Source organism: Syngnathus typhle, linkage group LG3, assembly GCF_033458585.1.
Source record: "Syngnathus typhle isolate RoL2023-S1 ecotype Sweden linkage group LG3, RoL_Styp_1.0, whole genome shotgun sequence".
Lineage (NCBI taxonomy): Eukaryota > Metazoa > Chordata > Actinopteri > Syngnathiformes > Syngnathidae > Syngnathus > Syngnathus typhle.
This window is the reverse complement of record NC_083740.1, coordinates 11,464,008-11,488,681: the sequence shown is the minus strand read 5'-3', so window position 1 is coordinate 11,488,681 and position 24,674 is coordinate 11,464,008. Positions and strand designations below refer to the sequence as shown.

Here is a 24,674-nt window from a genome sequence, read left to right as displayed (position 1 = left end):
TAGCATTTTTGTCATGCACCTGGTCAGAAAGTGTGTGATGCTCTGTGGTCCTCTGGTAGCAACAATGAAAAATTGTGGCCCCCTCCATTATTTAAGTTACCCATCCATGAGTGTACCCAGTCTCTTGCCCAAAGTCAGCTGGGATCGGCTCGAGCTCACTCGTGACCCTAATGAGCAATATAATAAACGAATGGATGGATATACTATATTCAATATATAATTTATGGTTCAATTTACATAGTGAGGGAATGACCCTCAAATACGCTAGCTACATCTTGACCATAAACAATGGCACAACACAGCAAAAATGACACATGCCTTTATTAATGAGCAAATATTTACAGCAGTCATTTATGTTGCTGATTGAAATGTCAGAGGGGCTACAAGAGGACACCCAGTGCATTTATGACATGTGAGTGTCATGGAAAGAAAACCGTATGTGATGAATATTAGCCTGACTAATCCACTGGAACTGGCAGATCCTGGCAGTTGCTGTGCTCAACTGGATAGTGATTCATCTCATGTTGTTCACCATTCAGATCAGCGTATTCCACAGAACCCTGCACACAGTGCATCGTTCGGCGTTAAAGTTGATTCAAGGATGATCACCTGGTCATATTTGCCCCCCAAAACACAGCATAACATTTTTCTGTTAGGAGTAATGACTGTTACAACAAATGGACTCAAGTCGTTCAAGAACAGAGATGATAAAGCTGAGTCTGGCCTCAAGGTAATTTGACTGAGGCGCAACGCTGATCTTGGAGGCCGATAAGGAAGGAAACCCCAGCCCAAGCGGCTTTGTTCTTGTTTGGAAAATTTGACGGCGGTTTCCCTCTTGCTGTGGATCATCAGCCTGCTGAGGGTCACTGAAACAGGGAGGAACTGAAGCATGCCATGGAGTGGTATGTAGGAGGAGTAGTGGTATGAAGACAATACCACAAATAAAATCATCTGCATAAAACTACACCTTAACTAAATATTTTATATTGAGAACAGGAATGGAGGAGAATGTATCACTCTTACTGTATATCATGGTGCACTAAATAAAATTCACTGACCACTTGTAGAACATGTTCAAGACAAGAGTTGTATCAAATATTTGATTTACAAAGACAATATTCAATTTTGATCAATAATTAATAATGAACATAATCTGAAATCACTCTCTGCCATAACTGAGCATTATTACATTTGGAAAGGCTGAATATTTTCTACAGCTGTTGCCGTGGACATCATACTTTTTCATTCTATGGCTTGCAATTGTATTTTACTCTATTTCACAAAAAGCATTCCAATAACTATTTAAAATTCCTCTTGATTAATTACCTGATAATTCTTATGTAACAATATTGGAAAACTACTTTAATTGAAAATGTACTACCACTCAATGTTTTGTTTTCTTCAACTAGAGTTTGAAGACCCTGTTAAGTGAATTAAAATATTTGAGGCTTAAAACATCATTCGTGTTTGATATATGGAAAGACTGAGAACTAAGCGAAGCTCAATTGTGGAACATATTTTCACCAGTTCAGTTTTCCTTATTTGTGTGTGTGTGTGTGCTTTCAGCGAACATGCCCAATAAAAAAACTGTTGCTAGTAGACTGTCCTAAAAATACATCAATATTTGTCTAACTTCTGAGAGTGGTGGTTAAAACACTCAATGTTCATAATTACGAGATCAATATTTAGCCTGGTTGCATGGTTGTGATTGCAGGAAACTTACATAGCCTTGATGGTCATCGGCACCTACAGGAGAAAAAGGTCATAGGTCAGGTTTATTGGATGTGTATTGTTCATCCTCTGACATCAGAGGGAGGCTACTCGTCATGACTCATTTGACTCGGCTGACCTAGCTGACTCATGTTTGTTTCACTGCCACAGGCAAACAGAACGCCATTTGGTTTTACCATTATCATTTCAAACCACAGTCTTATAAGAATGCAAAAATTCTTTAGTCACTGTTGAAAAGGAAGTCGTAGTGCGCAGAGGGATGCTTGACAGCATACTGCATATGGCTGCTGTATCAATAGCAGGAAGCTTCTTCCAGCAGTAACGGGAAATGGTGAGTTCGGTCACTTAGGTTGAACCTAACCCATCAGTAATACAACTCATTAATTCCATAATCCTGACTACACAAATCTTGCATAGAGCTCCAGAGCTAGAGCATAGAGCTTTTGTAACACAGTCCAGCCTTGTGCAATAAGGTTGTCCCTGACATCTTTTGACAGCTCTTGCCCAATGTTGGTAGAGAGACTGGAAGGTAAGACAATGATTTCCAGAACTGGTGGGCTTTACACACACGGTGAGATAAGATCAGTAGTAATGTTTGATTGTGGGCAGCTCTGTCCCAAATTACCACCAGCCAATCTGTAGGAGCCAGAATTTTGGCTGGAATGTAGAATTCTCCTCAATAAAAGGCACAACATTTGAAATCTTTTAATTGTGTTTTTAAAGAGATGTTTTACTGGCTGATATTCTGGCCATTACCACAACCAACTGTTATTAAATTGAGTAAACTTCAATATCAAACTGAACATTTTATTCCATGGGGTAACTTTAAAGACATCAAACTCACCATGCGGAGAGTTCTGGAGCTCGCTGTAAACTGTTTCTGTGCCTTTCTTTAGTGGTGCTGTTGATGTAAAAATCAACACATTAGCCTCTTTTGTCAACAAAAGGCAACAGGGTCGAGATAAGCAGTGTCTGATGTATAATTACCAAACGCAAAAATAGACAGTGGTGACATTCTACAGTGTTGAGCTCACAGGACATTCATGAAGAGTGGTTCCGTATCAGAGCCCCACTCAGCAATTAGCTCAACCCTTCCTGTTTATAGTATCTAGAAGAGTCTTGGAAATCCCACCAGTTATCCCAACAGTTCTAACTACCTGGAGATGTCTTGATTAGGGGTAATTAGGCCCCACCTAGGAAGTGTTACTCCCTTATCAACTAAGGAGATGTTTTTTTTCAATAGGGAGATATGAAAGGGAGGAGACATGAATGTCCAGAATGCACAAGGGAAAATTTAAACGCATGATGGGTAGTGTGGGACAGAGAAGAGTGTGGAGGACTCCTTACCTCTGGAGGGGTCAGCTGGCTGAGGATGCACCACCTCAGTGTACTCCACATCAGGCTCATTGGACACCATGCTGCTTTCTTCATCATTTGCTGCATTGCAACATGAATAAAAAATTCATGGTGAGTGATCACAGTTGGCAAAGCTGCTTTGTTAGCCTAAACATGATCAGAAGCAAATACCTGTACCTACATTTAAAACCTAAATTCTGTATTTGTCCCTTAAAATTCTCATTCCAAAAAGTGTGCCACTTTAGCATCTCAACCTTTTCGAAACTAAATGTCTGCAGCTTCATTGTAATCAGGCCTTATAATGACAATAGTAAGCGGACATGCTCACCTGTTACAGGCGGCCGCTCACTCCACACGCTGATATCTACTCTCTCCACTTTCCCTGTATGGAAGAAATACATGCACAATGAAAAAATAAGTGTAGTTGGACTGAGTATCTGCTGCGGGGAGAAGCTAGAAGGACATACAGCAACAGTTAATCAAAAGCCCAAATTACAGAGGTTTGAATATCACAGCAGTTTGTGAAGAAACATTATAATTATTTTCCTGATTCATTTTTAGTTGCTAAAAGAGAAGAAATGTTGCAATCTACGAATAGCAGTCTTATAGTTAGTATTAAGCTTTTTTTTTTGTTAAAATAGTTCAAATTATAGCATGCTCTTAAAACAGTAAACTTTGGATAAATGATCTCTTAAAAAAAAAAAAAATACTGAATTATTATTGTTAGAGAATTTAGGAACATCTGAATGTGTTAACTTTGCCAGCTCACTATTATGCATTAAATTATGAATCCAAAACTGCTTATCCCCAGATGGTAATGTTATCTCAAGACGCTTAAAAAAGGTTTATGAGATTAATTTCCCCTGCATGCTACCCACATTCAAACTAACAAAAGCTGTTTTGTGTCAACATAGGAAGTTTAGCGCAGAGTCCATTGTTTCACTCTGTAAAGGAAGTCACTGCATGCATTCCTTTAGGAGGAATAAATAAAGGTAGCATGAAGACTGTTGGGAGTTTTGCCACGGTCTTGTGTGTATGACTTTTTGTCGGACATAATTCATTGTGGAAAGAAAGAAAAAAAAAACCTTAGACGTGTTTTTCCAAATTGATTTAGTGTCACTCATGCAACACCTCCAGCAAAATGAATGGGGATGACACGCATCTAAATAGATCCAATTCATTTATTCTAAAAGGACTTGAGCAAAGTCAAGGAATCAACCAAAATATACACACACAAATGTCCTATGATAGTGATAAAGGGATCTGAAAAACAAACAGTCATAAACGATGTTCAAACATACAAAAGCTAAAGTCTTAACATTGTAAAAACATGGACCCGCCGACACATGGCATACAAAGAAACACAGGACAAAGACAGTGATGTTAAATAAAAATAAAAAAATAGAGAAGAAATCAAAGCCCTCTCGATTGCAGGGGGAGGGGAGAGGGAGCAGCAGGAGGCGAGTCATTTCTCTTGTAACACATCCTTCTATGTGAAAAAACGTGGGGGACAAGAAAAGCTTCCTTTTTTGGGGCGAACCTTCAAACATTTTTTAAGGGGCTCCCCGTCCCTTGCAAAGCAGGGTATCTCTACACTGTGGCTGGAATACTGAAGCTGCTCCTGTTGCTGATGTCAGTGGGAAGCGACAGCGCGCATAGCTCGTGTCCCATTGGTCACCCTCCCCTCCATGCCATCATAGTGTGGTGCTCCGTCTGGAACAAGATGATAACGGGCGCTCTAAACAGTTTGCAACACTTGACAATGTTATTCACCAGTATTCAAACTCTAAGCAGCATCTTCCTGCTAGTCCAGACACTCCCCCCTCCATACAACAAACCATTCCTGTTTTGGTTGCCTCAGGAATTCACAGAGCGACAATGTACATGCAAAATGTCTGAGACTAAACACTCTCACGTGACACTACCAAGATATCATGGACAAAACAGATGTTTATATTCAACAATGCTCGTCAAGTTACAACAACGTGACCCCTGCATGCATATTAGATCATGGATGATGAAGTGAGGATGGATCGCAATGGCTCCCACACAAAACATGCTATGAAAGAACTAGTGGTTGGAGGAATGACTGATGAAGACAGCCGGTGGATCACAAGAAAAAAAGTAAATTAAAAAAAAATCTACCTGGGGCTGCATTATTAACCTCTGTGTCGTGGGTTAGAATCACTGTTAAAGAGTCATCTGATTTAGGGCTCGAAGGCTTTCTGAGAAATGGTGAGAATAAAGTCAACTGGACGAAATCCAACACATGAAGTCTACAAAATATCAGATGACTAGAGATTTTGTGTTTTAAAATTTATCCCCCAAAAAACTCTTATTAATTTACTTCAATTTTTCAGGATTAAATGAACGAATACTGAATTGCTAGCTAAAACCATTGTAGTTGTGACTCAAGTGGTCATAATGGAAGTAATAGCAATCTCTCAATGGACTCAACCAAGCAGGACATCAAGCAGGGCGTTATCCGACAATTTTCTGATGCCGGTTCTGATCCAGTGACGACATCTTGGGTGATCCAATCACAAATAGACAGTTCTGAGTATTTTATTTTTTTAATGGAGATAAAAACATTATTTTCATTAAAAAACTCATAAATGGTTGAGCTATTTCAAACGGTTCCTGGAGTAATCTTTAATTCTCAACCCGACTCTTATTAATTTTAAATCCTGTAAACTAAAAATACTAATCCAATGTGGATATTTCAATGATAAATAATTATAGTACACCAGAGAAATGTTTGATTTTGCTGATTGCAATCGTGGAAACTCTGGTTCTAGAAAACGTCACCATTACGAGACAACTCCCTATGTGACTGTGACAGTTTGGCCTGACTCGTCTGTTCGTACAATGAGAGGAAGTGGAGGGATTATCAAGATGTAATATTCAGTCTGTGTTTTGTACTCATAAAAAAAAAACTGCACATCTGAACAAAATGTAACAGTTGTGAGACTATTTCGAAAGAATAACCACAACATTACACAGAATATAAACATATATGGTACATACGGCAGTGACATGACTAAGTCATGGATGTCACTCCAAAATCTCTGAAAAGATGAGAAGAAAACTGGTCAGGGAGGCTGACAAAGGTTTTAGAGCAACATTTAAGGAGCTGCTGGAATTTGAGCAAAGTACTGGCGGCGTGCTACAACAATTTCCTTTGGGTGTGTGGATTGTGGGGTAGAGTGGCAATACGGAAGCTAGGCATCATATTGTTAAAACATACGGGCAACCTCCCAAAAGCAAGTAAGGTAATGTTTTATAAAGTGATAAAACCAAGGGTGATGTTTCTGGCCATGTTTCCATCACATATGTTTGACATAAAAATGAAAAGGAAGTCAAGCTTACTTCCATTGTAATAGATTGATCTTAAAAGGGCTTTGAGAACTGCAGCTCTAACTGTGACTTAATGTGAGTAGACATTGTTGTTTCTGTGTATAACTTTTGATTTTGTGGCGCTTTATATATCTTACCTGAGTTTAGGGCATCTGACGGTCATGGTTGACCCTTACATGACCTTTGTTGTTTGGACTTTTTTAAGTTTCTGATAAAAGGAGCCTTGGACTCTTTGTTTGAATTTGTGTGGTTCACCTTTTGTGACAGTGTTTTGTTATTTTAGATGTAGTCTTGGTTTATATATTGTCTTATAGTTTACTGATTAAACACGAGCATACCTGTGACCCCCATGAGGTTAATTGTTTCAGATAATAGATGGATAGATGTTCTAAAATCACCCGTCTGTCCATCCATCCATCCATCCATCCATCCATCCATCCATCCATCCATCCATCCATCCATCCATCCATCCATCCATCCATCCATCCATCCATCCATCCATCCATCCATCCATCCATCCATCCATCCATCCATCCATCCATCCATCCATCCATCCATCCATCCATCCATCCATCCATCCATCCATCCATCCATCCATTTTCTGAACAACTTATTTTCAAGTGAGACACAGCCTATCCGAGCTGACTCTGGTTATTACCTTGGACTGGTTGCCAGTCAATTACTTGGCACATATAAAGCAACCATTTTTTTTTTACATTTACACAATTTAGAGTCTTGAACCTATCAAGCATTATTTGTGAATTTGAGACAAAGTACTTGAAGAAAACTTGAATTCACGGGTAGAACATGCAAACTCTACATAGATCGGCTGGAGATGAGATTTGAAACCCAACCTCTGTACACTGCGATGCTCTGCTATACAACAATAATGTAAAATCCCCAATAACAACATACCTTTGTAGCTTCTGTGTTGCCACTTGTTTATGTTAACTAAGCTGGGGTCCGTAACTTAACTTAAATCCAATAAAAAACCTGTGAGATGATCTGAAGAGGGCAAACCACAAGTCTGCCTGTATTTGGAGCTCTTTGACAAATATAAATCAGAAATATCCACCTGATCGGCTCCTACCCAAAAAGAGTGAGTGCTGAAATCAAACCAAACGGAGCTTCAACAAAACCTTGGTTTAATAGTGTCCATATTCCATATTAAGCGTGGAAAGAGTTTAGAAATTGTTCATCTGTAGATACCTAAGCGATTGTGACAACAGCACATCTTTAAGTTGGATCTTCTGCATTTTTGATGTTATCGCGCCTGTGTTCAGAGCTGTCTAAATTGTTTGGGTCACCCAAGATGTAAGCTTTTGGCTCGCCAGCTCACCGCTTAGCCTCAGTCTCAGCCAACCGAACAATACCCATACACCGTGACTAACGCCGCTATAAACCATCTGTCATATTGAGAGGAAGCAAGTAGTGGAGCCAACTCACACTGACAATTCAGCAGCTGCTTCCCTTTTACCTATAATAAGAGAGGAGATGTGAGAAGAGCAGGAGGAAGTGGGTGGGAGAAGGTTGCCTCACACGTAGTCAAACTAAGGAGGTGTGAGTTGCTGCAGGATTGTAGGTGTTTCTACCTCTCTTGGACCTGAAGCACAGCACAATCACCACCACCAGCACAGACACCATCAGCAGACAGAAGCCCACAATAACCGCTTTCTTCCAGAGGGCTAAGCGCACTGCCGAGAGAGAGAGAGACAGTACAGTCAAATGACGAATGAAGTTTATGTCATCAATGAAAAGAACATATGCATCTTGAGTATTGTCTAGATCCCTTTTAGCAAGACACTGATTTGTCACGTTGCTTTCTGGTGAGTGTGTTGTTTCTTATTCAGGTGCACTTCTTGTCAAATAAACTCTGTAAACCTTCTCAAGTCTGTCACGTTTGCGTTGGGGTCCAATCATTCGCAATTTGGAAAAATGTTGATACCATTGAGGTCGAGCACTCTGGCTCTGTGAGGTAGAACTTAAAATGGGATCGCTCAAAGGTGGGTTAGCAATTACCATGACGCAAAAGCAAAATACTGGATGGTAAAAATGGTTAGACAGTTAGTAGTGATTTACAGTAAGAGGCTGCTAACTCAAAACTAAAACAAAACTAAAACAACACCACCAGCTCAAAATAGCATTGATAAAGCTATTTTATTCTTATCCAGCATGTGAATAAACATCCAAGTCCTCACCTTCTATGGTGACTGGTGTGCTGCGGACCACATTGTTGGCGTGATTGACGGCCTCACAGTAGTAGGTGCCACTGTCACCTTTGGCCAGAGCTTGAATCTGGTAGTCTGTATTGTTCTTGTCTGAGGTGGTGGTAAAGATCGGGTTGTTGCTGCCGTCTCGATACCACTTAAAGGTGATGGGCGGGGTTCCTTTCACACCACAGATCAGGAAGAGATGATCTCCCTCTGCAATTTCCGGCAAGACGGGGATGACCGTGAGGGTCGGATGAGACAGAGGTACTGTGGAGGAAAAGCCAGAGGAGGGCTGTTATGCAAATAGTTACCTCGCTAGGCCACAAACAGCCATTTTTCTGTGGGGAGCAACCCTCTTTGCTCGAAACGTAGTGCGCTATGGGATTTTGGTCATTATTTTCTGCTGCTTTTAAGTTTTGTCATGGTGTATCTATTTGTCACAGGCCGTGTGGAGAAGGATAGACGGAGGGTTAGGGGAAAACATGCAAGCAGTCCCACTATGAATCACCACCGAAATTTGACAAACCCTTACAATCTGTAGTTGCTTTCACTCCATTTTACTATGGCCAACTAGGTTTCTTATCTGTACTCTGACTACCGTGCCATATTTTTGTGATGATTCAAAATTCTCGCCAGTCAAGACTGATCGTGTTTGATTGTCCCGTTACCCCCCGTTCTCTCAAGACATCTTATTTTGTCCGTCGTGTCCTGAAATGGGGCTGTAAATGTAGCATAATTGATACCCACAAAAAAGGCTTGTAATTGCCTATAGATGGCATAAGATGATGTCAAAAATCTTTTGGTTAGTATTAGACAAAGCTATGGCCTGAATAAAAGATTTCCCACTGAATATATCGTGCTTGTCAGTAAGTCAGCAAAAAATAAATTCTGATGACATAAAATAATAAAATAAAATCAATTCGACATGGCTTGGGCCTGAGCAATAACAAAAAGCAGGCAATAGGTGAGCTAGTCAAAGAAAAATGGATGCAGGGTCCCCCCCCAAAATCTGCGCATGTGAATTTGAAAATGTTCTCTGTATAGTAAATATAGAATATACAAACTTGATGTGTCAGATATTTACCAACAACAGTAGCATCCAGTCTTTTGCTGAGTGGCGCTTCCTTCGGACTGTTCATGGCCTCACACATCAACTTGTTGATTTCATCAGGCTGGTGGATGGTGACGGTGAACAGAGCCTGTTCAAAAGGCATTTTGACACTGGCTGTGCTCAGAATCTCGTAGTCTTTCAGTAAAGTGTAGTTTATGGGCAGGCTGCCGATGTCCGACTGACACAGGACCTTAATTGGACGTCCCAACACCGGTCTGCCAACCACCGAGATCCTTGGTGTTGATACAGTTACTGAAATGGGCAACCACAACAAATGGTAAATTGAGTGCACTTATTTAGAGTTTTATCAACACCGTATGGTGCCCTAAATACTTATAGAATCCCTCACATCCACTCATTCACAGGAACAAACTTGGAAATTGACAATAATAGATCATTAGAGGAGATATTGCATAGATTGATCCTTAACAATTGGTAACACCTGCAATACACTATCAAATATATTTGCGGTGGTGTGTATGTGTGTATTACATTTTACATTGTGGGTGTGCTGACTAAGAGGCCTGGTGAACCCTGAACTGGTCGCCAGCCAAGTCGCCATATCACAAATCATGAATAGCTGCTCAATATAGATAGTAGGCCAGAAATGGTTCTGGATCCTTTAAAATTGTGTGTGTGTGTGTGTTTAGGGTTAGGGATTTCTGTCAGTTTCAAAATATAACAAAACTGAAATGTATACACTGTATATGTTTTATGTATGTTTTAATATGTTATGTGGGGTAATTTACTTAAATTAATATAGTACTTAAATATACTAGTATACAATATATATACATAGATTGTGTATTTAATTCTGTGGAGTGTTGTGTAATAAACATGGTAAAAGAAGCTTGCATGCTCACCTTTAGGAATGACAGTCAAAGGTTTGCTATATTTCCTGATGCCCTTGGCTTGAGCAATGCAAGTGTAGTTGAATTCGTAGAGCAGAGCTTTGCCAGAAAACACGCCGGTGCCCTTTGGGAGCAGGAGACTCTCTGGCGGATCCAAACTATAAGTCAACTCGTCCCTGTGGAGCCTCTCTGAAGCGAAGCTGTCGCTTCTGCAGCTCAGTGTCATGTGGTCTCTTTGAAAGACTTCGCTTGGTGACATTGAGAGCGTAGGCACTGAAAACAGCTCTGTGGATGCAGTCAAGAAATGTAGGCATTGACATCTGTTCACACCTTACATTATATTTTGACTTCAAGGTCACAGGGAGGGCTGGTCAGAGACTGCGGGAGGGCCAGATGTGGCCCCCAGGGTTTGCCCAGGTCTATTCTAACCACCCGATCTCTGCGGTTACCTCGCGTTGACATCATACTGTCAATCCTAAACTGTAGAATGTACAACCATGCAGAACAAGATACGTACCAGTCACCAAAATCTTTTTTGTATCAACCTTCACAACATTTCCCATCTCCAGTCTACACTCAAACTCCTCAGAGTCCTTAGCCAAGGCGATCATGCTGTGGTTGACATTGGTGTCCCCCCTGCTGAGAAGCTGGGTCCCGCGACTCAGGTAGAGGTGAACGTTTCCGTGCATGTCGGGCATGAGGTTTCTGATGGTGCACGTGATGTCAATTGTGTCTCCTTCATAGATATTGCTGTAAGGGAAAATCTCCAAAACGGGCGTAATGGAAAGTTCTGTGGAAACAAGACAAACCAGTGTGAACAAATTCTTTATGTTTACCAACGTCAATGAATTACACTACATTATTTTCCGTACCTCTGACCGAAATGGTGACAGCGTTGCTTTTGTCCGACCTGAAGGAATTCGGTGTCACCAGGACGGTGTAGGCACAGTACATCTTGTGGATGCCAACAGTGTTGAAGCGAAGCTTGACTTCAGACAGGTTGGAGTTGACCCTATCCTCTAGGATCTCCTTGGCATCATCATAGAAATAGAAAATGATAGAACCCGTTTCTCCTGGCGCTGTGCATCTGGCTGTTACCTCCTCCCCCTCACTGACAACAGCGTTGTTCAAATGAAGCAGGGGTGCAGACAAACCTGTTGAGTGAACAAACATATATAATACATAACCAAAATTATTTCATTTATGTCATGATTTTCAACCACATTGATCAGTAACATTTCTTGGAATCGTGTTCATGGTAACATTACACGTTAAGAGCCACTTGTTGCTCAGCACTCCATTATAACTGACCAATGAAAATAAAATAAAATAAATCCCCCCACTCGCATTAAAACTCAAAAAGTTTTTGTTTTGCGAATCAGAGAAATCAAGAATTGGGATCCAATCGAAGAACTGTAATCGTCTAAATTTAAAAGATGCCCTAATTTTTACACACTATTTTTTGCAGTTTAATTGTTGCTTTGTGTTGAATCTTGGAAACATATTAGAAGGAGGAAAACTGCCTGGATCAGAATAAAAGCACAGTTGTTGTTTGTGTCTAGATGCACTTACCCGTGACTGTGAGTTTCTTGGCCTCACTGGTCATCTGCTTGCCTTTGATGTTGATGTTACACTTGTATTTGCCCGCGTTGGACACGCGGGCATCAGGAAGGCGGTACAGGAGATCACCAGAGCTGCTGGTTGTCTTTGTGTACACGGTGACGCCATCCTTGAAGATTGTGTATTCGCGACTCAGCTGGCCTGTGCCTGAGCTGCTGACCAATGCCTGACAGCGCACAGTCACATTGGTGCCCCGCATCACATCGGACCCGGGCTCAAGAGATATACTGATGTCCCTTATAGTGAACACTGTAGGGTGGGGTTCAAAACATGTTAGGAGTTGTGAATTATGAAGAGGTTGTAATTGTGATTTTGAATGAATATATATACTATTTAGGGCTAGTAAATTTGTATTTTCTTCTTTCAGACGGAAATGAGACATTTAGGAAACAAAATCTTTCGCACCATTCTAAATGATGCTGTTAACTTCAAGCAAACGAATGAACTTTGAAATTTAGATCAATTTAAAACACAGTTGTAATGTGAAAGGCCATAAATTTGTCGAAATACCGAAAATCTTGAATAAAAACAAAAAGATGCAATGAATGACTAGTCTTTGGTAACGCCTTTAAGTCTTTAGTCTCTTTCACTTGTCAGTTCCAGCTGATCACACTCAAAAGTCAAATAAAAGTTCAACTAACTTTTCATCAGCGAGCATTTTCATCAGCATTACAAGAATTCTTTTGACAGCACTCACTGGCTCGGGTAATTTTCCCAACAATGGCGAAGTCCAAGGAAATTAGCGAAGAACAAATATGGAAAACGAAGACAATATGGGAAACCCCGTTGGAGCTATTGTGAAACAATGTGACGGAAATTAGTCGGGAGCCTACAATGAAATGAAACCTGCTGGAACACCAGTGTTTCTGACCACAGTGAGGGGAGCTTTTCATCACCATGGAATGAGAGCGTAGTGACCATAAAAGAAGCTTCTGCTCTGAAATCAACACCTTCAAGCTCAATTGAAATTTGTAGATGCTATCATGAACAAGGGAAACAAAGCCAAAACAGTCAGATGAGGTTGGACTCTGGTCGCAATGACAAGAAGTCTATTTAGAGAAATCAAGGTGAACTGTCAAGCATGGTTGTGGTAGGTTTGCTGCCGGTGGTGCTAGTGCACGGCACAAAGCAGACCGAGTGATGAAAAAAGTGAACCTCCGGATTCTTCAAATTCACCTCAAGGTGAACTTTGGACAGTCGCAAGACGACAGTGATCCCAAACTCACTTGTCCATGCCAGAACTTTGCTAATGGGTCCAAAAAGCATCTAGTTGCGGTGAAATTTGCAAGGGCCATTTAAGCAAATACATCTGGGCCTGTATGGTGCATATAGGTGCATTTCAATTAATAAGGATATTGTGGGGAAACAACTTATATCAGTACTGAATCAAAAAAATTACATTACCATAATTTTCGGACTATAAGCCGCGTTTTTTTTTTCATAGTTTGGGTGGGGGGGTGATTTATACTCAGGAGCGACTTATAAACATATATATGTTTTTTTTCACTTTTTTGGGCATTTTATGGCTGGTGCGACTTATACTCCGGTGCGACTTATAGTCCGAAAATTACGGTAATATTTCCTTGATATGCTTTTTGAAACTGAGACCTACAATACTTCTTGGGTAAGGATGAATGCGAAAGCCTACCAGTTTGATAAAAATCTGATTAATGCGAAAGCCTCCCAGTTTGATAGACTTCTGAAATAACAAATCTGTTCAAACTGATTTGAATAATGTTATATGTTATGAGATTCATGGCAAGAAACTCCTACAATAAATATTATATCATCAGCCTCGACAATAGCAGTCATATTTCGCCTTTTTTTTTTTTTTTTGCCTTCAACATCCCCTTAGGATGCTGGCCATCTCTGCTAAAATCAGCCAAACCATGTGTGTCAAATTCATTTTTGTCACGTGCCGCATCATCATAATTTCCCTCAAAGGGCCATTATGACTATCAACGCCTTATACAGTACAGACTGTACAACAAACTGATGAATAACTAGTTTTGAGACTTGTAAAAACTGCTCAGATATCTAAAAAAAATGCTAGCAATATTTCAAATTTTTAAAAGTGAAGACAATTTGTAATTGTTGCACTGACATGAAGTTTAAAAGTGTAGACAATTCGTCATTTCTCTTTTGACACATTAGGTCAATGCACAATTTGTCTTTGCGGGCCACATAAAATGGTGTGGCGGGCCATATAAGGCATTGAGTTTGACACCTATGATCTAATTTCTACCTCCCTTGAAACAAAATGGATAAATATCACAATTATTCAGAATTAGTTTTAGTTATTCGTGTTTTCTTAAAAAAATACCACCCTGAAACAAAATTGATAAATATCGCAATTAATCAGAATTTGTTTTAGTTACTTGTGTTTTCTGAAAAAAAGAGGGTGACAATGTGCAACTATTACATCTCTCCCAGTGATCAGATTTCAACAAAATAATTGCCCATCACTGTGATAGAATATGTCCGTGAGCTTCTCATGTGATGTCAGTGTCCGCGGGCACCACGTAGATGACCCTTAGGGTAAGGATTCACCACACAGCAATATTTCATTAAAAAATAGAAAATTCATCATCTCAAGAACTTTGAACAATGAAACCATAAAACATATTTAAAAAAAAAAATACTACTGGAAACCTACTGGAATAGCTTTTCTAATTCAAATTCATCGAGGTGCACTTGTACATACCGTACTTAAGTTTATCCGTAGAATTTTGACCCAAACAGCAACGGCTCACGCCCCCCCAATCTCTCCTAAGACGGGAGTTCCAACAAAAACAGCAGGTACAAACCAAACAAGTCAGCTCTGCTAACAGTCTGTCAGAGCCAAACAAGGCTGTCCGTCACATCACAATATCAATATCATACGAGAGCCTCATTCCCAGGAGGTCCTGATGAAAGCTCAGCTGATGAGGACCGAGTCAAATGTTCCATCAGTGAGTGAACAAAGTGTGTGTGACAATGCCGGCTGACGTGTTCCCAAAGACTGTACTGGTCAACTTTTCCACCACGCCACACACTACACCCAGAGCTGTGATAACAAACTTTCTCACTAACTCACATTGAACCTGTATTGACTTAGTGGATGACCACACAACTCAATGTCATGTACAGCTTTTGGTTGTGATTGTAATGCAAATTAAGAATTTAAGAACATTTTTCAGCTGTTTGCCCAAGATGTGTCACATGACTACTAAACCAGTGAAATCCACAAGACCTACTGTATATGCAGATGACCATAAAATCACACTGACATAAAAATAGAAAGAGATATATTTTTGATGTTTAAAAAATGTCTCCCAGTGTAATGTACAGTACTTACTGGTCTGTGCGTTGGTCCCTCTCCATGGATGGAGATCTTGGAACAAGAATAAAAAGCACCTGATTAGATATCAGTCAAGGAATTTTCTCCTCCAAGAACTCCAAAGCGATAAGACAAGCTTACAGTTAGATACGAGCGTGCAGCTTAACAGGAGCAGAAAGCGGCCCATGGCGTCTGAGGAGCTCTTCAATGATCCCGCTGTGGCCGACGGTCCTAGACCCAAATGGCCTCGATGGGTGCTGGCGTGTAGTTGGTGGGCGGGGTGGCACGAAGGTGGCGCTCTACCTCAGCCAGCAGCGGTTATCGTTCCCAACAGCCAGCGGCTTGGCTTAATTTGACAGGAAGCCAGTGTTGTTTCCTCAGGATGTCCACGCTGGTTCACTTTGTGCTGCTGTGGAATGTCCTCTGGACTTGTGTGCGTGTTTGTAGAATGACAGTCATAATAATGTTTGACCGTTTTAAGTGCAGGAGTCAGGCCTTTGCCCTTTTTGATTGGCTGTGAGAGTTTGAGCAGGTAAAAAGAACAACAGAAGGCAGATACGCAGACATTCTTTGTGTTGCTTCCTGAAATCAACTTAGTGCGCCACTGAACCTTCTTACTGGCATAAATCGAAGCGTAGATGAGTGGCCAAGACTTCAGTCCGGTCTTGCGATCCGGGAGCAGTACCGTAATTTTCGGACTATAAGTTGCGTTTTTTTTCATAGTTTGGGTGGGGGGGGCGACTTATACTCAGGAGCGACTTATATACATATATATGTTTCTTTCTCACTTTTTTGGGCATTTTATGGTTGGTGCGACTTATACTCCGGTGCGATTTATAGTCCGAAAATTACGGTACATCTTTTTTTTCCGGCATTTGGGGAAAATACAAAGATCTCAGTTAAAGCCTTTAGAAAATCTATTGTATAAGTGACTGGATGTGGCTTTGGTAGTAACTTGAATTTGAGAGATTGAGACTGATTTAATGCATGTTTTCATTTCCAAACCCATGTTATCATTTTTTTTTTTTGTTTAAGCGAAAACTAATTTCATGAAAGATGTGGAAGCGGTTGTTATTGGAATGGCATTCATTCTTCAGGGCCCTCATCGGAATTCCTCAGTGGTCAAGACAATGTAGCACATTAATGAATCTCTGAGGTCCTGCAAGTGGCTAAACATACCAGGACAATGAAAAACATGTTTTATTTTACACTATTTTATTTTCCTCCTATTGGTTGAACATGACCCTGTGACCCATGCAAGGATAAAGTGTTGGATTAATGTACATGTCCCGTACACTGCTCTGCTGAATACAGTGTCTGTAAAAAGTGGTTCAATTATACTAAAGATTTTTTCACATGATTTAATTGTCCTCACCAAGTTTTTAGTGTTAAAAACAGTCCATATCCAGCTAAAGGTGTCACGCGTCAGGGCCAGCCGCACATGAGGGCCGCAGAATATCATTTTGTGCAGTCAACAAGAGGGCAACGTCCAATAATGTATTTGGTTTATTTCATCTCCCACCAGACAAAAACAACAGGCAGAAGTCACAGAGACAAATCTGACTGTTTTCACTCTTCCTTTTACATTACTTAAGTCTCTTGGTTTCTGGACTAAAATCTTAAAACTTGATGCAAGGACTTTGCGAGCAAAGCCCCCATGCCAAAACTATAGCGGCTGACTGTGTATGTGTGTGTGTTTGTGAAAAGAGCTCATTGACGGAACCTATGTTGACCTCCATTCAACACAACCATTCCTTCTCAGGTTCAAAGGAAAGCTTGGCGTGTCTAGTGGGAAGAGTCGAAGACGGAATTGAAAGGAGGAGGGCCAACGTGTGTGTTTGTATGTCACAGTGTATGAAACGAAGGCTTTCACATTTCCCACCTATCTCAGCCAGACCAAGGCACACAAAATACAAGCGGAGTTAAAACAGCATTGTGAAACAAAGAGAAAAATGATCAACTAAAAGCAAAGCTGCAGCCCCCATGAAGTGGCACATTGTTGGTCATCCTTTGGATACCAAACGTAGGGGCTCTTCTGTCATCTGAGGCGGTTGAGATTTGTGCTGAGGGTGTGGACAGCAGGGCAGCGTAAGTGGTATTGAATTTTTTAATATAAGGAAAACACATTTGTTTCGACTGTGTAATTAAAACACACTGTTTAGTGTATGCTGTTTAGAAGGGAGAGCTAACAACTGGCTTTCCATGGGCGTCTTGTGCGCAAACAACACAATGAAAAAGTGTTTAGTACAAACGCATCCGCCCCGCACACCACATGGTTAATATCACACATGCACACGCGCACGCACAACCACCAACACCCCCCCCCCCCCACACACACACGTACACAAAGTACTTACATTTCTTGGTTTTTATTTTATTAATAGTGTACAAATTCCTTTGTTCAGTTGCGAATAAAGCTCACATAAAAAATATTTTGTGCTTGGTCAAGTGCTTCTATCGACCTGGCCACATATAATAGTACTCCTAATACTACTACTACTAATAATACCACCACTACTACTATTAGTACTACTACTATGAGTACTACTCCTCCTACTACGTACTACTACTACTACTACTACTACTACTAATAAGAATAATAAGTATCATAAGAATAAGAAGGTACAGAAAATGGATGGAAGGATGGATGGATGGATGGATGGATGGATGGATGGATGGATGGATGGATGGATGGATGGATGGATGGATGGATGGACGGACGGATGGATGGATGGATGGTGATATATCGGCAGCCAACACTGAAATGGGTGGGTGGATGTACAACATGATGTATACACTCTGAATTCATAAAGTGGGTGGGATTATTGGTAGTGAAAGTGGCTGTGGGAAGGGCTTGGGTTTGTTGGAGATGGATGCTGGTGTGTTATCTGAGCGTCTTCTCAGCTGAGTAGATGGACATATAGTAATCATTGCTCCCCACTGCCAGGTGAGGCTGAAGGAAGACAAAGCAAAGGAGACAATCACCACCGAGATCACTGCCGAGAGAGATACAGTAGAGTCAAATGACGAATGAAGTTTATGTCATCAATGAAAAGAAAGTATGCTTCTTGACTATTGTCTAGATCCCTTTTAGCAAGGCACTGATTTGTCACGTTGCTTTCTGGTGAGTGTCTTGTTTCTTATTTAGGTGCACTTTTTGTGAAATAAACTCTGTAAACCTTCTCAAGACTGTTACGTTTGCGTTGGGGTCCAATCATTCGCAATTTGGAAAAATGTTGATGCCATTGAGGTCGAGCCCTCTGGCTCTGTGAGGTAGAATTTAAAATGTGATTGTTCAAAGATGGGTTAGCAATTACCATGACGCAAAAACAAAATACTAAATGGTAAAAATGGATAGACAGTAGTGATTTACAGTAAGAGGCTGCTAACACAAAACTAAAACAAACAACACCACCAGCTCAAAATAGCATTGATGAAGCTATTTTATTCTTATCCAGCATGTGAATAAACATCCAAGTCCTCACCTTCTATGGTGACTGGTGCGCTGCGGACCACATTGTTGGCGTGATTGATGGCCTCACAGTAGTAGGTGCCACTGTCACCTTTGGCCAGAGCTTGAATCTGGTAGTCTGTATTGTTCTTGTCTGAGGTGGTGGTAAAGATCGGGGTGTTGCTGCCTTCTCGATACCACTTAAAGGTGATGGGCGGGGTGCCTTTCACACCACAGATCAGGAAGAGATGATCTCCCTCTGCAATTTCCGGCAAGACGGGGATGACGGTGAGGGTCGGATGAGACAGAGGTACTGTGGAGGAAAAGCCAGAGGAGGGCTGTTATGCAAATAGTTACCTCGCTATGCCACAAACAGACATTTTTTGTCGGGAGCTTTGCTCGAAACGTAGTGGGCTATGGAATTTTTCGCTGCTTTTAAGTTAAGTTAAGTTAAAGTCCCAATGATCGTCACACACACATCTGGGTGTGGTGAAATTTGTCCTCTGCATTTAACCCATCCCCATGTGATTTTAATCCATCCCCTGGGGGAGAGGGGAGCAGTGAGCAGCAGCGGTGCCGCGCTCGGGAACCAGTTGGTGATCTAACCCCCCAATTCCAACCCTTAATGCTGAGTGCCGAGCAGGGAGGCAATGGGTCCCATTTTTATAGTCTTTGGTATGACCCGGCCGGGGTTTGAACCCACAACCTTCCAGTCTCAGGGCGGACACTCTACCACTAGGCCACTGAGCTGGTTCATGGTGTATTTATTTGTCACAGGACGTGTGGAGAAGGATATACGGAGGGTTAGGGGAACACATGCAAGTCGTCCCACTATAAATCACCACCAAAATTTGACAAACCCTTACAATCTGTCAGGTTTAGTTGCTTTCACTCCATTTTACTATGGCCAACTAGGTTTCTAATCTGTACTCTGACTACCGTGCCATCTTTTTGTGATGTTTCAAAATTCTCGCCAGTCAAGACTGATCGTGTTTGATTGTCCTGTTACCCCACGTTCTCTCAAGACATCTTATTTTGTCCGTCGTGTCCTGAAATGGGGCTGTAAATGTAGCATAATTGATACCCACAAAAAAGGCTTGTAATTGCTTATAGACGGCATAAGATGATGACAAAACACTTTTGGTTAGTATTAGACAAAGCTATGGCCTGAATAAAAGATTTCCCACTGAATATATCGTGCTTGTCAGCAAGTCAGCAAAAAATAAATTCTTATGACATAAAATAATAAAATAAAATCAATTCGACATGGCTTGGGCTCGAGCAATAACAAAAAGCAGGCAAGCAGGTGAGCTAGTCAAACAAAAATGGAGGCAGGGTCCCCCCCGAAATCTGCGCATGTGAATTTGAAAATGTTCTCTGTATAGTAAATATAGAATATACAAACTTGATGTGTCAGATATTTACCAACAACAGTAGCATCCAGTCTTTTGCTGAGTGGGGATTCCTTCGGACTGTTTTTGGCCTCACACATCAACTTGTTGATTTCATCAGGCTGGTGGATGGTGACGGTGAACAGAGCCTGTTCAAAAGGCATTTTGACACTGGCTGTGCTCAGAATCTCGTAGTCTTTCAGTAAAGTGTAGTTTATGGGCAGGCTGCCGATGTCCGACTGACACAGGACCTTAAATGGACGTCCCAACACTGCTTTGCCAACCACCGAGATCCTTGGTATTGACACAGGTACTAAAGTGGGCAACAAATGGTAAATTGACTGCACTTATATATGTCATGTCATGTTTTGTCATATCATATGTCATCATCCAATCAACAATAAGAATTACAATCAGAGATGCTAAAGTACGCTCTACTAATAGAAATATACACAGTAAAATATTTTCGTTATCTTAGAGATGTGTCGACTTACGTGGAATACAATAGAATATTTTGAAGTCATTGTAAAAGAGGTATATACTGAAAGTGATGCGCTCGAGTCCATACTAACAGTGTCTCGACCTTACCCCTATAGGCTGACTCATCGCCTCCAGAGCACAATTACGACGGTATTGTCGGCGAATTTGATGATGGAGTTGGAGGGATGGAATGGTATGTTGTGGGTGTACAACGAGTACAGTAAAAGACTGAGTACACGTCATTATGGGGAGCCAGTGCTGAGTGTTATGGTCAGGGAGTGGGGTGGCCCACATTTGACAGTTTCGGGCGGTCTGTTAAGAAGTCTTTTATCCCTTTGCAGATGGAAGTGGGCAGGCCGAGGAGGAACAGTTTGTTGATGAGAATGCTTGGGATTATGGTGTTGAATGCTGAGCTGTTGTCAATGAATAGCATCCTCACATCGTTCCCCTGAAGATCCAGGTGGCTCAGCGCTGGGTGAAGGTCTATGACGATGGCGTCCTCGGTGGATTTGTTTGCTCTGTACGCAAACTAGTGGGGGTCGGGGTGGAAGGCAGATTTGCGAACAAGCTGGGAACAGGTATGGTGCAATCATTATTAGTGTTGCTGACAGGATGGGAGGGGCAGGAGGGATGAGCTGTCCAGGGTCCTGGCCATGCAGATACACAATACATGCAGATCTTATATGCCCTTCCACATCTTCCTGGGATTGTCGTCGCAGTGCTCTTTAGTTTTCTTTGGGCCAGGTCATTCTTGTCTTTGTTTGTGGATTAGTTTTCCACCGAAGCGGGGAATATGTGGGTGTGAGGGACAAGTATGTACGTGGTCAGAGCCAGCGAGGAGGAGGGACGCTGTGGTTTTATATGCATGTTTAAGGTTGGAACAAACATAACCTAATGTTTTTCCACACTGTACATTAGATTTTGACTGGCACAGTTCACATATTGGACGAATTTAGGAAGCAGACTGTAAACACAGTTGATTTAAGTCACCGGCAACAATAAGACGCCATCGCTGCGCGAGTTCGTTTAGGGTAGCGATCAATCATAGAAGCCAAAGTTCACTCTGAAATCAAAAAGCTGAAAAGTTTGAAAAAAAAAAAAAAAAAATCGAGATTTTCAGGATTTTTGAATTGTCATCGGCTCTGTATCCCAGTGGGGGTTTTCCTTCCCTATTCCAATCGGTGAAAAAAATCACATCTCCACATTCCATATCAAATCCAGAGCAAGCAGAACTAAGCACCAATACAGAGCAGACAGTGACTCAAACAATCACAATTCCCTGGCGTGTTTTGCGATTTTGGATTGGTGAAGAACAAGGACGTGAGAGGTGAGAACAAATTTGTTTTTCCCTTCTTCTCCCTTACAATGGTCCAAATAGATAGTGGGCTGGAAATGGTTCTGGGGTGTGGTTTGGACACCACTGGTATATTTGATCTAACTGCTACTAGACAAATAACAGCATTCTTTAAAATAGTGGATTTATTTTCTTCTGAAATTGTAGAAGCTAGGCTTCAAAATATAATAACAATGAAGGGGCTATTATGTTGTCATATTTTATGGGGCTCAATTAACTAAATATAATATACGTATACTAAAATATAACACATTTTGTATTCAATTGTGTGGCGTGCTGTGTAATATACGATAGAAGCTTGCATGCTCACCTTTAGGAATGACGGTCAAAGGTTTGCTATATTTCCTGATGCCCTTGGCTTGAGCGATGCAAGTATAGTTGAATTCGTGATCCAGAGCTTTGCTAACAAAGACGCCGGTGCTCTTTGGAATCACGTGAATCTCTGGCGAATCCAAACTGTAAGTCAACTCGTCCCTGTGGAGCCTCTCTGAAGCGAAGCTGTCACTTCTGCAGCTCAGCGTCATGAGGTCCCTTTGAAAGACTTCGCTTGGAGACATTGAGAGTGTAGGCACTGAAAACAGCTCTGTGGATGCAGTCAAAAAATGTAGGCATTAACATATGTCCAAACCTTACATTATATTTTGACTTCAAGGTCACAGTGAGGGCCGATCAGTGTGGCCCCTGCAGCCGTACATTGCCCAGGTCTATTCTAACCACCCGATCTCTGCGGTTACTTCGCATTGACATCATACTGTCAATCCTAAAATGTAGAATGTACAACCATGCAGAACAAGATACTTACCAGTCACCAAAATCTTTTTTGTATCAACCTTCACAATATTTCCCATCTCCAGTCTGCACTCGAACTCCTCAGAGTCCTTGGCCAAGGTGATCATGGTGTGGTTGACATTGGTGTACCCACTGCTGAGAAGCTGGGTCCCATGGCTCAGGTAGAGGTGAACATTTCCGTGCATGCCGGGCATGAGGTTTCTGATGGTGCACATGATGTCAATTGTGTCTCCTTCATAGATATTGCTGTCAGGGAAAATCTCCAAAACTGGCGCAATGGGAAGTTCTGGGGAAACAAGACCAACTAGTGTGAACAAGTTCTTTATGTTTGTCAACGTGATTGAATTACACAACATTATTTCCCGTACCTCTGACCGAAATGGTGACAGCGTTGCTTTTGTCCGACCTGAAGGAATTCGGTGTCACCAGGACGGTGTAGGCACAGTACACCTTGTGGATGCCAACAGAGTTGAAGTGAAGCTTGACTTCGGACAAGTCGGAGTTGACCCTATCCTCTAGGATCTCCTTGGCATCATCATAGAAGTAGAAAATGATAGAACCCGGTTCTCCCGGCGCTGTGCATTCAGCTGTTACCTCCTCCCCCTCACTCAAGACAGTGTTGTTCAAATGAAGCAGAGGTGGAGACAAACCTATTGAGTGAGCAAAAGTATACAATATACAATCGATATTATTTCGTTTATGTCATGATTTTCTTAATCAGTAACATTTCTTGGAATCTTGTTCATGGTCACATCACGTTAACAGACAGTTGTTGCTCGGCACTAAATTATAACTGACCAATTAAACAAACAAACAAACAAACAAACAAACAAATAAATACATTTGCCCCCACTCACAGTTAGGCTCACAAAAATTACAAAGATCATCAAGTTAAAGGACAGAGAAAAAACATTTAAAAGACATTAAAAGATTTAAAAGACATCTCCCAGTATAATGTACAGTACTTACTGGACTGTGCGTTGGTCCCTCTCCATGGATGGAGATCTTGGAACAAGAATTAAAAGCACCTGATTAGACATCAGTCAATGAATTTTCTCCTCCAAGAAGAATTCTAAAGCGATAAGACAAGCTTACAGTCAGATACGAGCGTGCAGCTTAACAGGAGCAGAAAGCGGCCCATGGCGTCTGAGGAGCTCTTCAATGATCCCGCTGTGGCCGACGGTCCTCGACCCAAATGGCCTCGATGGGTGCTGGCGTGTAGTTGGTGGGCGGGGTGGCACGAAGGTGGCGCTCTACCTCAGCCAGCAGCGGTTATCGTTCCCAGCAGCTTGCCTTTATTTGACAGGAAGCCAGTGTGGTTTCCTCAGGATGTTTACACCTTTACAAAGTCTATTGTATAAGTGACTGGATGTGCTTTTGGTAATAACTTGAATTTGACAGATTGAGACTGATTTAATGCATGTTTTCATTTCCAAACCATGTTATCAATTTTTGGGGGGGTTAAGATAAAACTAACTTCATGAAAGATGTGGAAGCAATTGTTATTGGAAGGCATTCATTCTTAGGTGCCCTCAGTAATGTCATCAGAATTCCTCAGTGATCAAGACAATGTACCACAATAATGAACCTCTGGTGTTCTGCAAACATACAATGAAAAGCGTTTTTTATTTTGCACTATTTTATTTCGCTCTCA

General features: G+C 41.3%; 1 protein-coding gene across 12 annotated transcripts; it reads right to left on the bottom strand.

Moving 5' to 3' along the window:
* Positions 1-303: 303 nt before the first annotated feature.
* pecam1b (platelet and endothelial cell adhesion molecule 1b) lies at positions 304-24,298 on the bottom strand. Of its 12 annotated transcripts, XM_061273705.1 has the most exons (16): positions 15,697-15,976; positions 15,574-15,609; positions 12,189-12,485; positions 11,489-11,770; positions 11,134-11,406; positions 10,629-10,901; positions 9,739-10,017; positions 8,643-8,921; positions 8,037-8,138; positions 7,891-7,921; positions 5,233-5,312; positions 3,416-3,469; positions 3,079-3,168; positions 2,576-2,632; positions 1,724-1,746; positions 304-560 (listed from the first exon to the last, which is right to left on the bottom strand). In XM_061273705.1, the coding sequence occupies exons 1-16, from the start codon at positions 15,740-15,742 to the stop codon at positions 459-461; spliced, it is 2,304 nt and encodes a 767-aa protein (XP_061129689.1). In that variant the 5' UTR covers positions 15,743-15,976; the 3' UTR covers positions 304-458. The 12 variants fall into 12 exon arrangements, 9 of the variants coding, with proteins under 9 accessions (XP_061129689.1, XP_061129692.1, XP_061129690.1 ...); XM_061273708.1 differs by lacking the exons at positions 8,643-8,921; positions 9,739-10,017; positions 10,629-10,901; ... (3 more) ...; positions 15,574-15,609; positions 15,697-15,976 and adding exons at positions 19,041-19,319; positions 20,432-20,710; positions 22,542-22,814; ... (2 more) ...; positions 23,990-24,025; positions 24,116-24,298; XM_061273706.1 differs by lacking the exons at positions 5,233-5,312; positions 7,891-7,921 and having other exon boundaries at positions 15,697-15,975.
* Positions 24,299-24,674: the final 376 nt, after the last annotated feature.

Excerpts from the sequence above, each read along its gene's own strand:
- pecam1b (XM_061273705.1), bottom strand. The coding sequence starts at position 15,742 with ATGGGCCGCTTTCTGCTCCTGTTAAGCTGCACGCTCGTATCTAACT. Across the intron at positions 11,771-12,188 it reads CAAGAAACTCACAGTCACGG|GTTTGTCTGCACCCCTGCTT; the intron begins GTAAGTGCATCT and ends TTCACTCAACAG. Across the intron at positions 10,018-10,628 it reads TTTGACTGTCATTCCTAAAG|TAACTGTATCAACACCAAGG; the intron begins GTGAGCATGCAA and ends TGCCCATTTCAG.